Source organism: Bufo bufo, chromosome 5, assembly GCF_905171765.1.
Source record: "Bufo bufo chromosome 5, aBufBuf1.1, whole genome shotgun sequence".
NCBI classification, from domain to species: Eukaryota; Metazoa; Chordata; class Amphibia; order Anura; family Bufonidae; genus Bufo; species Bufo bufo.
In genome coordinates this window covers 439,809,995-439,825,105 of record NC_053393.1, presented here as the reverse complement: position 1 = coordinate 439,825,105, position 15,111 = coordinate 439,809,995, and the positions used below count along the sequence as shown (strand labels likewise).

At 49.6% G+C, this 15,111-nt stretch overlaps 1 protein-coding gene across 8 annotated transcripts in view; it reads right to left on the bottom strand.

Annotated features, from left to right (window-relative positions):
- ANKRD28 (ankyrin repeat domain 28) overlaps nt 1-15,111 on the bottom strand; it is a 170,843-nt gene that overhangs the window by 30,652 nt on the left and 125,080 nt on the right. For 6 of the 8 annotated variants that reach the window (XM_040433552.1, XM_040433547.1, XM_040433548.1 and 3 more), the window contains 5 exons: nt 13,272-13,346; nt 10,729-10,930; nt 4,514-4,601; nt 2,788-2,905; nt 2,111-2,330 (listed from right to left, as the gene is read on the bottom strand). In XM_040433552.1, coding sequence (XP_040289486.1) covers nt 2,111-2,330; nt 2,788-2,905; nt 4,514-4,601; nt 10,729-10,930; nt 13,272-13,346 — 703 coding nt within the window. Of the gene's footprint in view, nt 1-840; nt 1,939-2,110; nt 2,331-2,787; nt 2,906-4,513; nt 4,602-10,728; nt 10,931-13,271; nt 13,347-15,111 lie in introns of those variants that run through there. The other 2 variants (XM_040433554.1, XM_040433549.1) reach the window with 2 other exon arrangements.

The window sequence follows — 15,111 nt, the reverse complement described above, 5'->3', positions numbered from 1 at the left end:
AAAAGAGAAAAAAAAAGGACAATTTGGGACAAATAACATGAATTCAAAAAATCTGGATTAAAAATATAGTCACGTATTTCCATAGCTGTCGGAAGATCAGAACCAGATGTAAAGTTGAATAGGCTGCAATATGAGCTAATATACTGTAAATGGACATATTCAGAATGAGTTAATGTATAACAAGTTTTTCCATCTATTAATAAATAATAATTAACCCTTAAACAGGTAATCTAGAACTAGTATAAGCTCGTTTGCCTCCGGGGACAAATGGCAAGACTGTTCTGCAGTCTGTGTACAGATGTGGTAACCTGCGACTTATCAGTAGCTGTCCAAACCCAGGATTTCTCAGTATTTTTAGTCAAGTACCCACTACTCAATTAAATTACTTCAAAATACTCAAACAATTTGCTGCACATACAGATGTAGACACCGTTAGTTTGAGTGGCTTAAAGCATTAAAAGGGGTTGTCCGAGTTCAGAGCTGAACCCGGACATACCCCCATTTTCACCCTGACAGCCCCCCTGACTTGAGCATCGGAGCAGTTCATGCTCCGATGCTCTCCTTTGCCCTGTGTTAAATCGCGCAGGCCAAAGACATTTTTTGGAGATCCGGTGACGTACCGGGCTCTCCATGGGGCTGTAAAACATCTAGGGCAGCGCTAAAGCCCGCCCATCAGAGCTGGTGACGTCACCGAACACACTGCCCGGCAGTGTGTTATAATAAACCAAAGAGCCCGTGCCCTGCGCGATCTAGCGCAGGGCAAGAGAGCGCATCGGAGCATGAGATGCTCCGATGCTAGCCTCAGGGATGCTGCCGGGGCAACCCTTTTAATGCACCCGGACAACCCTTTTAATGCAACAAAAACACATCACAGCAAGACATTAAATCGTTGTAAAGTGACCAACCTGTGGGAAAGCTGGTGCCAAAATAACGCTGGCTACATCTCCAGCATTACATCAGGGCTAGTATCCCTAGACACATGGTATGCCCCCACCAGGTTCATGTACCAATTGTCGAAAATCTAGGACCTATAGCCATGGAGACAACTTTTGAATATGAACCAAAGCTAGTTTCACACTAGTGTTCGGTAGATCCGGCAGGATGTTCCCGCGGGGAACATCCTGCCGGATCTCTGGATCCTGCATTGCTGAAAGCTACTTGAATGCCTTCCAGCCTCATTAACTATAGTGAGGACTGGCGGAGAATCGATCGGCTGCGCGGAACAGCCTGCTAGATCTCCCGAACACTAGTGTCAAACTAGCCTTACAAAAGTAGGCAGCAGTGTGCCACTGATTTTCAAAAAGGTGCTAGTAATCTAGGCCCTAAGGGGATTCCTGAGATCGTGATTGTGCACAAATACATGAATGTACATCTGCTATCAACAAAGCAATTACTTTCAAACTTTTTTATATTGATGATTTATCCTTAGTATCCAAATCAGCTGTTTGAGGAGACCATGGCGCTCCGGTTGGCAACGCAGCCTCCTCACAGTTTACCAAGCACAGTGCGGAAAATTGAATAGCTGCTATGCTTGGTAACGCAGATCAACTCCATTCACTGGCCTAAGGTAAGCCTTCTCAAACCGCTGATTGGTGGGGGTCTCGGGTGTCAGACCCCCACCAATCAGATACTGATGACCTATCCAGAAGACAGATCATCAGTATAAAAAAGTCGGAAAACTTCAGTAAAGAGGAACTGTTGACTCTAAAGTAAGTACTTCGGAAAATACTTGCATTTCTCATAATGTCGTCCCTGTTATTCCTTGTAGAAATTTACTAATTCAGAACTGTTTTACCAGTTTGTGTGTCCCATCAGCCTTGCTAGTGTCTGACTCAGCAGGAACACAGCCCTTAGACAGGGAGAATTGTATCCTACAGTTGTCAGCTTTATTCATACATTTTCAATATGAATAACAATGAAACAGCACCTTGTAGAGTTCTAAGAAAATATAAATCAGCATTGTTATATAATGGGGGGGGGGGGGGGGGGGGGGGGGACAAGCATTTACTAAAACAGACATGTCGGGTTAATAGGCATGCCTGCACACAAGCTTCTCTGCATTTGTTATTCGCCGTAATCCATTAGTCACCGGATAACGAATATAACATACCATTATAGCAGGCCCAGTGAAGGGATGTGTATCCGTGATTGTCTGCTATAGCTGGAACAACATCCACAGATACAGCAGTCTGCAGGAGAGCCCCCAGAACACCTATATGACCGCATGCCGCCGCTAGATGAATGGGGGTGCGACCTCGGCAGTCCCGTAACAAGAAGTTAGCACTATGCTGGAGCAATGCCTCCACACACTCCTCATGTCCGGTCACTGCCTGGAAAACAAGAGCGGACAAATGACTAACATAAGAAACCCATTCACACAACACAATAGTCTGCGATAAACCAAAATAGAGGACATCACAGCAATGAATAAAATGCATTATGTCAAAAGAGCATGAAAGATGGCTGTCACTTGTTCCATTGGTAGAGATCGGCTTGTGAGAGGACAAGCAGCAGTCTCTGTATGAACACAGGGGGCCATTGTGACATATAACTGGGCTTAGACCAGATAAACCCATGGCCATCTTTTACAAGCAGAGAAATTAGATGACTGTTAGGATGCCTCATGGCAGAAGTATCTGAGACGCTCATTTCACATTATGAAGCAAGCACAGAGCAATACATGCATAATACAGCAGCTAGCAGTAGTATTACTGCATCTAGTCAATGTTCGGGCGATGCCGCAGAGACCCACCCAGAAAACAGGAATCTATGACAGGAAGAGCATACCCCACGGTGCAGCGCTGTCCTTCCCCACTTATCTTTGGCATCCACGTTGGCTCCTTTGTTCAGCAAGGAATAAACACATTCTGTATGCCCGTTCAGTACGGAAAGCATCAATGGAGTCCTAAGCAATACAAAGGTACAAATCATAAAGACGCTGTACAGGAAAATGCATCAGTCAGCAGAGGTGTCCCCTTATGGCTGACATCCAGCTATGCACTTTAAACAGAACGGAAGCGGAGTCCAGCAGAATACACAGTCAGACAGGTCGAGGAAGTGGGAAGAAGAGAGCCGGAGATGAAAGGCCTGTGATTACGTGGGGACAACAGAAATATATTGGAAATTTGCTAACTTCTAGTGGACATTATTTATGTAAGAAGAGCAGATGCATTATCAGAGCAGACTTCTTTCTAAGTGCAAAGCCTTTTTCGATTTTAGTTGTGTTTGGTTTCAGGGGGTTTGTCTAGACAATGACAATATCAATATGGCAACCCTGAGCTAGATTTTCTGGAGTAAACGTTAAAAAGAATTAATTCAACAAAATTATGGAGGGCACTGTGATTATAACCTGACCCCAGTCAACGGCTGCAAGGAGTCTGCAAGTGCTGCTCGTCTCCTCTGGGTAAGGGCTCATGCACGTGTCTGCGACCAGCTGAGGAAACACGGTCCATGATCTCCCGGGTCGACCGCGGCTCCCCTGAACTGACTATCTTATGCGTTCTATGATGCAGTCAGTTCATATCTGACGGCGGATCTTTTGTACTGAACTGACTGCATTATACAAAACTATGATACAGTCAGATCAGTGGTTGGCCCTGGAGATCCGGCAGACACACGGACCGTGTTCCCAAGGCCGATCACAATTGTGTGCATGAGCTTTTACTCTAGGCTTCTTCCACACTCAAAAAAAAACTAACAGATTTTCTATTAACCCTTGAATATAGAGTATGACCCTGACTGTGATAGAAATAATAGATGTGTGACCAGTTGGAAAAATGGGCTGATTTGAATGAATGTTGGTAGTGTACATAATTGATACGTTGGAAACATTACTTCGAATATTACTTATTTTTGTTCTGGGTAAAGCGCGGTTCACACTAGCATAATGGTGTCTAATGGTCCTTGATTTCAGTCATTTAACTGACTTGCATGTTAAACTAATCTTGCCATCAAAAGGGAGAGGAACCTCGACAGAATGCTTGACAGATGCTCACAACACAGAGAACATAGCCTTAAAGGGGTTGTCTCACTTCAGAAAGTGGCATTTATCATGTAGAGAAAGTTAATACAAGGCACTTACTAATGTATTGTTATTATCCATATTGCCTCCTTTGCTGGCTGGATTCATTTTTCCATTACATTATACACTGCTCGTTTCCATGGTTACAGACCACCCTGCAATCCATCAGTGGTGGCTGTGCTTGCACAATATAGGAAAAGGCACCAGCCTATGAGCGCTCGGATGGTCCCTGCCACCAGAGAGGCTGACACTTTTGCCTATAGTGTGTAAGCACGACCACCACTGATGGAGTCCAGGGGGGTCTGTAACCATGGAAACGAGCAGTGTATAATGTGATGGAAAAATGAATCCAGCCAGCAAAGAAAGCAATATGGATAATAACAATATATTAGTAAGTGTCTTGTATTAACTTTCTCTGATGATAAATACCATTTACTGAAGTGAAACAACCCCTTTAACATATTTTTACATTGCTGAAACGTTTGTACTTACTGTCCATTTCCATCATGAATATCCACTGCAGTCTGAATGTCAGCATTACCTATGAGGAGCCGCAAACACTCTGAATGTCCATTTATAGCTAATTAAAAAACAATAACAACAAAAAAAAGGTGCTCACAATCTAAACAGCTACATATAGTATATGTGCATATCACTTCAAATGGGTGCATTTCACTTTATGTATGTTGCATTTTCAGACTAAGGCCTCATTCACACGACCGTTGTTTGGGTGCACATCCGAGCTGCATTTTTTGTGGCTTGGATGCGGACCCATTCACTTAAATGGGGCCTCAAAAACGAGATTTTGTGAAACTCACCTGTAAAATCTGTTTCTCGCTTGATTCATTGGGGGACACAGACCATGACCATGGGTATAGCTGCTTGCTGCCACTAGGAGGCGACACTAGGCTGAAAACTGTTAGCTCCTCCCCCGCCAGCTATACCCCCTCCGGCCAGGAGAGAGCCTTCAGTTTGTGCAAAAGCAGTAGGAGAAACAGAAGGAAATAACCACATCAACCAACTCCACGGTCAACGGACCCAAACGGGGGTGGGTGCTGTGTCCCCCAATGAATCAAGCCAGAAACAGATTTTACAGGCGAGTTTCACAAAATCTCGTGTTCTTGCTTATATCATTGGGGGACACAGACCATGGGAAGTCCAAAAACAATCCCTGGGGAGGGAACACAAAACAGAGTGAAGAAGGTAGAGAACCTCGTGACAGTCTTCACACTGCGACCTGCAAGACCAGGCGGCCCAGAGCGGCGTCCGCAGAAGCGAGAGGGTGAACCCTGTAAAACTTTGTAAAAGTGTGGAGGGAAGACCAGGTCGCGGCTTTACACAACTGAGCTGCCGACATCCAGTGTAACGACATCCAGACGGTGTAACGACACCTCTCTCGGATGGGAGGGCCCAGGAAAAAAAGGACGGCAGGACAATGTCCTCATTGAGGTGAAAAGCCGACACTACCTTGGGTAAAAAGGAAGGGTTCACGGCATGACAGAGCTGCCAACTCTGAAACCCTTCGTATGGATGTGATGGCCACCAGGAAGGCCACTTTCCAGGACAGCAGGCGGAGGGAAGCCTCCCGCAAGGGTTCGAAAGGAGAAGCCTGCAGGACCCCCAATACCAAGTTGAGATCCCATGGATGAAGCGGGGGACGGTAAGGCGGAGCGGAGTGCGCAACGCCCTGAAGGAAGGTCCTAACAGGACCCAGTCCCGCCAAGGATCGCTGAAAGAAAATGGAAAGGGCCGACACCTGGCCCTTCAAGGAGCTGAGCGCCATGCCCAATTCCAGGCCAGACAGAAGGAAGGCGAAAAAGACCGGCAGGGAGAAGGATCTGGGAGATAGGTCCCGCACCTCACAGAAACGAAGGAAGGACTTCCAGGTTCTATAATAGATCCTGGAAGAGGTAGGTTTCCTGGCCCGAATGAGCGTCCGAACCACTGCATCGGAAAAACCCCGCTGCTTCAAAAGAAAGGTTTCAAGACCCACGCCGTCAAACGTAGAGTATCTAAACTAGGGTGGAAGACGGGCCCTTGCGACAGAAGATCGGGTCTGAGAGGGAGCGGGTACGGAACATCCCCTAGTAGGAGGACAAGATCAGAATACCATGCTCGGTGCGGCCAGTCCGGAGCGATCAGTAGGGCCTGAACGCCCTCCCACTTGATCCTGCAGAGAATCCGAGGCGAAATAGCACGGAAGTTTGTGATTGAGGCCGGAGGCCATCAGATCCACGTCCAGCCATTCCCAGCGATGACTTAGAGAGCGTCGAATACATCCGGATGGAGAGACCATTCCCCGGGGGTCTATCATTGTCCGGCTCAGGAAATCTGCCGTCCAATTGACAACGCCGGGAATGTGGACCGCCGGCAGGGAGGAACATGGGTCTCCGCCCACCTGAGGATCCTTGCCGCTTCTGACATGACGGTCGAGCTGCGAGTCCCCCCCCTGATGGTTGACATACGCCACAGCTGTGGCATTGTCCAACTAGACTCTGACATGAAGGCCCCGCAGGAGGGGAGACCAATGGCGCAGTGAGAGGAAAATCGCACGAAGCTCCTAGACATTGATGGATAGTCTGGACTCCGACGGAGACCATACGCCCTGGGCAGTCCGAGTGCTGAAGACTCCTTCCCAACCCTGAAGACTGGCGTCGGTCGTAATGACCGTCCATCTGATCGGAAGGAAAGACTTCCTCATCTCCAGGTGAGTTGGGGTGAGCCACCAATGGAGGTCCGACCGAACTGTTGAGGAAGGGAAAACAGACGATCCAAGGACTCCTGGGACTTGTCCCAGGTCGAGAGGATCGCCCACTGAAAAGACCGGGTGTGAAATTGAGCGAATGGCACCATAAGGTCCAACACCCGCATACAAGTCCGGATGGAGACTGCGTTGCCGAAGCAACCGGAGCACCGCGCTGCGAAGGTCCTTCACCTTGTCCGCTGGAAGACGCACCCGAGCTGCCCAGAATCATACAGAGGAACCGAATCCGAGTGGACGGGACCAGGGAGGATTTCCGAAGGTTCACTATCCACCCAAAGAGGGGAGAGTGTCCAAGGTGATCTGCAGACTCTCCTCGCACTGCCGGAACGACAACACTTTGATGAGAATGTCGTCCAGGTACGGAATCAAGGTGATGCCTCTGGAGCGAAGAAGGCCCATAAGCGGAGCGAGCACCTGGGTAAAAACCCTCGGCGCAGTCGCCAGACCAAACGGCAGGGCGACGAACTGGTAGCGGTCCGAGTGCAAAAACCGCTGGTGGGCGATCGCGATGGGGACGTGCAGGTAGGCATTCTGGATATCCACGGAAGTCAGCCATTCCCCTTGCGCCAAGGAAGCTATCACGGAGCGAAGAGACTCCATACGAAAACGGCGCAATCGAAGGTAACGGTTTACATTCTTGAGGTCCAACACCAGGCGGACCACTCCCTCCCTTCTTGGGCACAATGAAGAGGTTGGAGTAAAAACCGCTCCCTCACCGGAACGGGGGAGATTACTCCCCTGACCAGCAGATCTTGAACCGCCTGAAAGAAGGCTCCCTGTGGGGACGGGACAGAAAAAAACGGTTTGGAGGCATGGATTTGAACTCCAACTTGTAGCCCGAAGTGACCACCTCGAGCGCCCAGGCGTCTGAGATGTGGGCCTGCCAAACCTTCTGAAAATGAAGGAGCCGACCCCCCACCCAGGAAGGTGGGGGCGCACCTTCATGCTGGGGATTGCTAGCCAGAGGAAGAGCGCTGAGGCTGCGCTCTGGAACGCCAGGCGGGCTGTGGCTTGAATGAGGGCTTCCGCCGTTGCTCCTGGGTGGGTTGCCTTGCGGTCGAGGGAGCCGCCGGGCGGGTGCCCGTGAAGCGCCGAAAGGACTGGCGAGGCGCGGAAGGACGCGGTCGGGAAGAACGCTTGGGTTTGGGCTGCAGAAGATGGGTGCTTTTGCCACCCGTGGCCTCAGAAATTATTTAGTCAAGTTTGGGCCCAAAAAGACGAGAACCAGCGAAAGGAAGGGAGAGAAGGGAACGCTTGGCAGAGGAACCGGCCTGCCAGGCCTTTAACCAGAGTTCCCGCCGAATGGAGATGGCAAAGGTGGAGGACCGCGCGACCATGGAGCCCGCGTCCAGAGCTGCGTCGCAAAAGGTACTGGAGTTCTGTGCGGGAAAGGTCAGTCTAAATCCTGATGTAAGCGCAGGGCCCATTCAGAAACCGCCTTAGCCACCCACGCTGAAGCGAAAATGGGACGGAGTGCCGAACCGGTGGCAGAAAAAAGCAGACTTCCCCAGTGATTCGACCCGCCGGTCCACCGGGTCCTGCAGAGAGGAGCCGTCCGCAACCGGAATAGTGGTATTCTTGGCCAGACGAGCCACCGGTGGGTCCACCTTTGGAGGGGAAGACCACTTACCCACCCAATCCGGGGGGAAAGGGGGGGGGGGGGAAACGGATAAAAATGATCCAGCCGCTTGGGGATCAGGAAACGTGAACCTGGCTGTTCCCAAGCTTTAGCGGTGAGAATGGAAAAGTCGTCATGTACCGGGAACGACTTGGGAGCTTGCTTGTTACGCAGGAAAGAAACTCCCTGGTGACTGGAAGAGGGGCCCTCCTCTTGAAGTTGAAAGGTGTCCCTGATTGCCGAGACCAGACTGCCGAGATCCAGATCCGTATCCAACTCGGCGAGTTCTCCTCCGGACGAAGGGTCCCCAACCAACGAGGACGCCCTGGACAGCGAACAGGGGGGAGGAGGAGAAAGCGATGCATCCGAGTAGGAGAGGCGTTCCTGCCTGGGACGCTTGCTGGGGTGCCTGCTCCTGGATGGTTCGCCCTGGAAGAGAGCAGGTTGCGCAGGTGACGACGTCTCCACCAAGCAACCCATTAAGGAAAGGGTGGATTGGGAGATCTTAGATAGGTCAGTCACTGCCCGGGACAGGGATTTGGCCCATTCCGGATCCATACTTCCAGCAGTAGGGTGCACGTCAGTGAACTGCGACTGAGGCGGCACGCTCTGGGTGGCCTGGCATGAGGCACAGAGGGGGTTGGCCTGTCCCCTAGGGAACTTCACATTGCATGAAGTGCAGGCATAATGGGTAGCCCTACCGAGGACCTGGGGCGCGGGATCCGCTGGGTCTGACATGACCTGTGTCAGGGAGCCAGAGAGGGTACAGAGGAGGGGAGCAGCGCTGGTCCTACCAGAGTGGAGCAGTTTAACCCTTGCTGGAACATGTCCCTAGGGGCATAATGCGGCGGTCTGCGGTGAGAAAACGCTCCTCTCAGGCTGGAAACGTGCGCACGGCCGATGTACTTCCGGCTGGAGCAGGCAGGAAGGGAAGTGTGGCGGGAAAATTAGGCTCCACCCCCTCCAGCCGCATGCAGAAGAACGGCCAGACTGCGCGAAGCTCCGCCTCCCCGCTGCCGGAATCCAGAGGAGAAGGGGTCCCGGCCAAGGCCAATGTATGAATGGGAGATCTCTCCCAGGACCAGAAAAGAGGGGGGCAGCGAATCGCTGAGGCCGAAGAAAAGAGCCACCGCACAAGACCGCTCCCGCATTAACTCCCCCCGTGCCGGCGGTGCCTGCAGACAGATACAGGTACACCATGCCCAATTCCAGTCTCCATGTCTTCCCATGTAGAGAGTCCAGCCCCTTGGGAACACAGACAGGCATACTTACCTGTCTTAATCTGTGTTCTTCGCCCATCTGATATGGACCAGTGGTGCCACCTCTTCAGTCCCTGGCACAAGTGACAGGGACCGGGTTGGAGGGCGGGAATAGGTGGCCCCAGGGGGTCTGCCTCCTACGACACTAAGCAAAAAACTGAAGGCTCTCTCCTGGCCGGAGGGAGTATAGCTGGCGGGGGAGGAGCTAACAGTTTTCAGCCTAGTGTCGCCTCCTAGTGGCAGCAAGCAGCTATACCCATGGTCATGGTCTGTGTCCCCCAATGATATAAGCGAGAAACATGTGAAAACTGTGTGCTGTCCGCATCCGTTGCTCTGCAAAAATAAAAAATAAAAAAAAAGATACATGTTCTATTTCAGGCATTTCTATTATGGGCGGCCTGTCCTGTTTTGCAAATTGCAGAATGAACATGGGCGGCATCCGTGTTTTGCGGACTGCAAAACACAGCGCGGTCGTGTGCATGTAGCCTAAGAGTTCAATTAAAGGGTTTCGGTCACCAGAATTAAGCTAGCTAACATTCGCGATGTGCTAATGTCAGCTAAACCAAACTAGCATATTCCTACTTTTATCAATGCCCACGTTACGCCAGAAATCTAACTTTTGTAATATGCTAATTAGCCTCTAGGAGCGGGGGGGGGGGGGGGCGTTGTTCCTGCTCCTAAAGGCTCTGTTCTCCGACATTTGTCGCCTCCCTCCAAGTCCTGATTGACAGGGCCAGGCAGCGCCTAGAGGCTAATTAGCATATTATAAAAGTTAGATTTCTGGCGTAACGGGGGCATAGATAAAAGTAGGAATATGCTAGTTTGGTTTAATAGGGTTAACTCTGGTGACAGAATCCCTTTAAGGCTCTGCATCAAAGACTCCTTAGAACAGACACCTCAGTGCAACTGAATGGACCCCATTACTAAATGGGGTTCGTCAGATGCCACCGTTGTCTGTAGGGGATAAACGGAAGCCTCAAAAACGGATGAGAACAAAGCTTTAAACATTTGAAAAATTTGACAACAATAACACAAAAAAGTATGTGCTGTGTCTTGCATGTCCTACCTGCTGAATGAATCGGTGTCCTTTTGACAACATAGTCCTTAACTAATATTGATGCTCCTTGATTGATGAGAACATCTACACATTCAACATGTCCTTTGAAAGCAGCAAGGTCCAAAGGAGTCCTGCCGGTGCTGTTCCGTACATCAAGGTCAAGTAAAGACTGCACTAAAACTTCTAGGGCTTGGTGGTGCCCATGGTAAGCCTGGAAAGGATAAATAAAAAAAAAAAAAGATTTTTATTATTATAAAAACTATACTGTACATGAAAAAAAACAAAAAAACACAGGGAGGGAGGGAGGGCCCACTGGCCACCAATGAATGTACAGTAATACAGGGGAGGGAAGGGGGGGGGCCCACTGGCCACCAATGAATGTACAGTAATACAGGGGAGTGAGGGGGGGCCACACTGGCCACCAATGAATATAATACAGGGGAGGGAGGGAGGGGGGGCACACTGGCCACCAATGAATTTAAAACTGGGGAGGGAGGGGAGTGTGCCCCTTCCTGCCTGGCAGCACCTCATCTCTTACAGGGAGCTATGATACGCACAATTAACCCCTCAGGTACGGCACCTGAGAGGTTAATTGTGTGGATCACAGCCCCCGGTAAGAGATCGGGTGCTGCCAAGGAAGCAGTCAGGTACACAGTTCGTAGTATATTCTAACTTGAAGCGTCCCCATCACTATGGGAACGCCTCTTTTTTAGATCGTGAAAACTCATATCAGACAGTATATTCTAACTCAAATCCGATGGTATATTCTAACATTGAGGCGTTCCCATGGTGATGGGGACGCTTCAAGTTAAAATATACCATTGGATTGGAAAAAACTCTGATCCGATGGTATAATAGGGACTCCTGACTTTACATTGAAAGTCAATGGGGGACGGATCCGTTTGCAATTGCACCATATTGTGTCAATTGACTTCCCATTGACTTGCATTATAAATCAGGACGGATCCGTTTGGCTCCGGACGGCCAGGCGGACACAAAAATGACTTTTTCCTTCATGTCCGTGGATCCTCCAAAAATCAAGGAAGACCCATGGAAGAAAAAACGGACACGGATCACAGACCCCGTTTTTGCGGACCGGAAAAAAATAACGATCGTGTGCATGAGGCCTAAGGCCCCTTTCAGACGAGCGAGTTCCACACTCCGGACTCGCAGCATGAGTATGCAGCAGCACCCGTCCTGACCTCCCAGCACCGATGGGGTCGCATAGCATTATACGGATTTATGATGCGCTGTAACCCTTCGAGTTCTGGAATGTATTGGCTAACAATGACATAATGCTGTCAGTGTTATCCAATACATTCCAGAACTTGAAGGGTTACATAGCATCATAAATCTATATAATGCTACGCAACCGCAGCAGTGCTGGGAGGTCAGGACGGGAGCTGCTGCATACTCTCGCTGCGAGTCCGGAGTGTGGAACTCACTAGTCTGAAAGGGGCCTAACAGAACATCCACAATGCAGAAAGTAAAAGTAAGTGAATTCTTGAACTTAGGGTCCATTCACATGACCGTATGAATAAGTCTGCACCCGTTCCGCAACTTTGCGGAACGGGTGTGGACCCATTCATTTTAATTGGGCCGCAAAAGATGCCGACAGCACACCGTGTGCTGTCCGCATCCGTACTTCCGTGGCCCCGCAAAAAAGACAGAGCACATCCCATTCTTGTCTTTAGTTGCGGACAAGATTAGGCATTTTCTATGGTAGTGGCAGCCATGTGCGGTCCACAAATTGCAGAACGCATATGGCCCGGTATTCACGTTTTGCAAATCCACACGTTCGTGTGAATGTAGCCTTAACATGCCAGTCTTTATCTCCCTGTGCTGGCTTTACATGCGCCTAATTTATTAATAAGCAGATGCCTCTAAATAAACTGCACCAGAAACTGAAGTCTACAATTGTGGAGTAAACGCTTTAATAAAAGGTCCCTCAATAACCTGTAGATCTCCCTTTAGCAGCAATCAGAACTAGAACATCTATTCTAGACAATCATCTTAAAGAGGACCTGTCACCAGAATAAAACATCTAAACTATACAGACATGTAGAGCGGCGCCCAGGGATCCCCCTGCACTTACTGTTATCCCCGGGCGCCGCTCCGTTCTCCCGGTATAGCCTCAGGTATCTTCATAGTTAGGCTCCACCCAGGGGAACCTGACAGCGTCTTTTTCTCCTATGCTGTAGCGCTGGCCAATCGCAGCGCTCAGCTCATCGCCTGAGAGTTTTTTTTTTCTCTCAGGCTATGAGCTGAGCGCTGCGATTGGCCAGCGCTACAGCATAGGAGAAAAAGACGCTGTCAGGTTCCCCCGGGGGGAGCCTAACTATGAAGATATCTGAGGCTATACCGGGAGAACGGAGCGGCGCCCAGGTATAACAGTAATTGCAGGGGGATCCCTGGGCGCCGCTCTACATGTCTGTATAGTTAGTTTAGATGTTTTATTCTGGTGAAAGGTCCTCTTTAAAGAACCTGCTGAAACATTGCCACATTTATTTTTTTATTTCAAAAGCAACTCATATTGATCTTGAAGAACTTACAGCTAAGTGCAAAGGACTGATTGGTGCACGGGTATCTGCGTCATTCAGCATGTCCGTACCTGAAGTTTCCATAAGCTGAATGAAAATGATAAAGCACATTAACAATCGGTTCCTCAACAGTGATCATAACACTAAGAAGCAGTACTCATATCATTTAGTTTCCCATTGCACATTAAAGGGGTTTTACAGGCTCTTAAAGTTATGCAAGTGTAAGTTATTAAAATTAATTTTTTCACTGGTATCAGTGTGTGGCATTGCTTCTGCTTCACTTTCTGATGTGCGGTGGGTCCTACTATACACTTTGAATGCCACCACCTCTGTCCCTCTGTTAATCCAGATCTATGAACAGCAAGGTATTGATGTCATGGTTTGGTGAAGTGACTTTGCAGAGACTGGACACATGGAAGAATATGTCACCATCTCAGAAAAAGGAAACACCATAGCTTGCTGTGCTACACTGTTTCATTAGCTCTCATGCATGGCAATGTGACGGAGCGCTCTGCAGTTTCCCGGCCAGGAGGTGGTCGGGACTGTGTCTTATCTCGCCTTAGTAACGACAGCCCCTTTAAATGATCACAACCTAAAAGAAAATGACTGAATAAATAATAGAGTTTTCACACTGACCACACATGTATAGGGTCCATGTGTGCACCATTTTCCCTGGAAAATATATAAGAATAGAACATGCTGTGATTTTCTCACAACAGACCACTGGTCTGTACGGAAAGTCTCTCATGTGACTATTCCTATTCAATTAAATGGGAGCCTGGATGTTGTCTGTTGTAAACAGCACCCAGACGGGAAAACTGCTATTGTCTCCTATACTGCCTATTTTATCCGACAAAATTAAAAAGATGTTTCACTAAGACAGTCCATTTTTCAATGAGCTAGAGGGGAGGGAGGGAGGTTTCCAATGAGCTAGAGGGGAGGGAGGGAGGTTTCCAATGAGCTAGAGGGGAGGGAGGGAGGTTTCCAATGAGCTAGAGGGGAGGGAGGGAGGTTTCCAATGAGCTAGAGGGGAGGGAGGGAGGTTTCCAATGAGCTAGAGGGGAGGGAGGGAGGTTTCCAATGACCTAGAGGGGAGGGAGGGAGGTTTCCAATGAGCTAGAGGGGAGGGAGGGAGGTTTCCAATGAGCTAGAGGGGAGGGAGGGAGGTTTCCAATGAGCTAGAGGGGGGGTGGAGGGAGGTTTCCAATGAGCTAGAGGGGAGGGAGGGAGGTTTCCAATGAGCTAGAGGGGAGGGAGGTTTCCAATGAGCTAGAGGGGGGGGAGGTTTCCAATGAGCTAGAGGGGAGGGAGGGAGGTTTCCAATGACCTAGAGGGGAGGGAGGTTTCCAATGAGCTAGAGGGGAGGGAGGTTTCCAATGAGCTAGAGGGGAGGGAGGGAGGTTTCCAATGAGCTAGAGGGGAGGGAGGGAGGTTTCCAATGAGCTAGAGGGGAGGGAGGGAGGTTTCCAATGAGCTAGAGGGGGGGGAGGGAGGTTTCCAATGAGCTAGAGGGGAGGGAGGGAGGTTTCCAATGAGCTAGAGGGGAGGGGGGGAGGGTTCCAATGAGCTAGAGGGGAGGGGGGGAGGTTTCCAATGAGCTAGAGGGGAGGGAGGGAGGTTTCCAATGAGCTAGAGGGGAGGGAAGTTTCCAATGACCTAGAAGTGGGGGGATTCTCCTGCTTGAGACCCACCTCTGTAGGCCAAGGTTGAATTACATATAGCACATGGTTGATGAGGTATAAGAGCTGTCAGGACATTCTAGGGTCACTTTCACACATTGATGAGTGATTGAGAGTCAAAACCAGATACAGGTCAAAAACACAGAACAGGAGGAAATCTTTCCATTTCACTA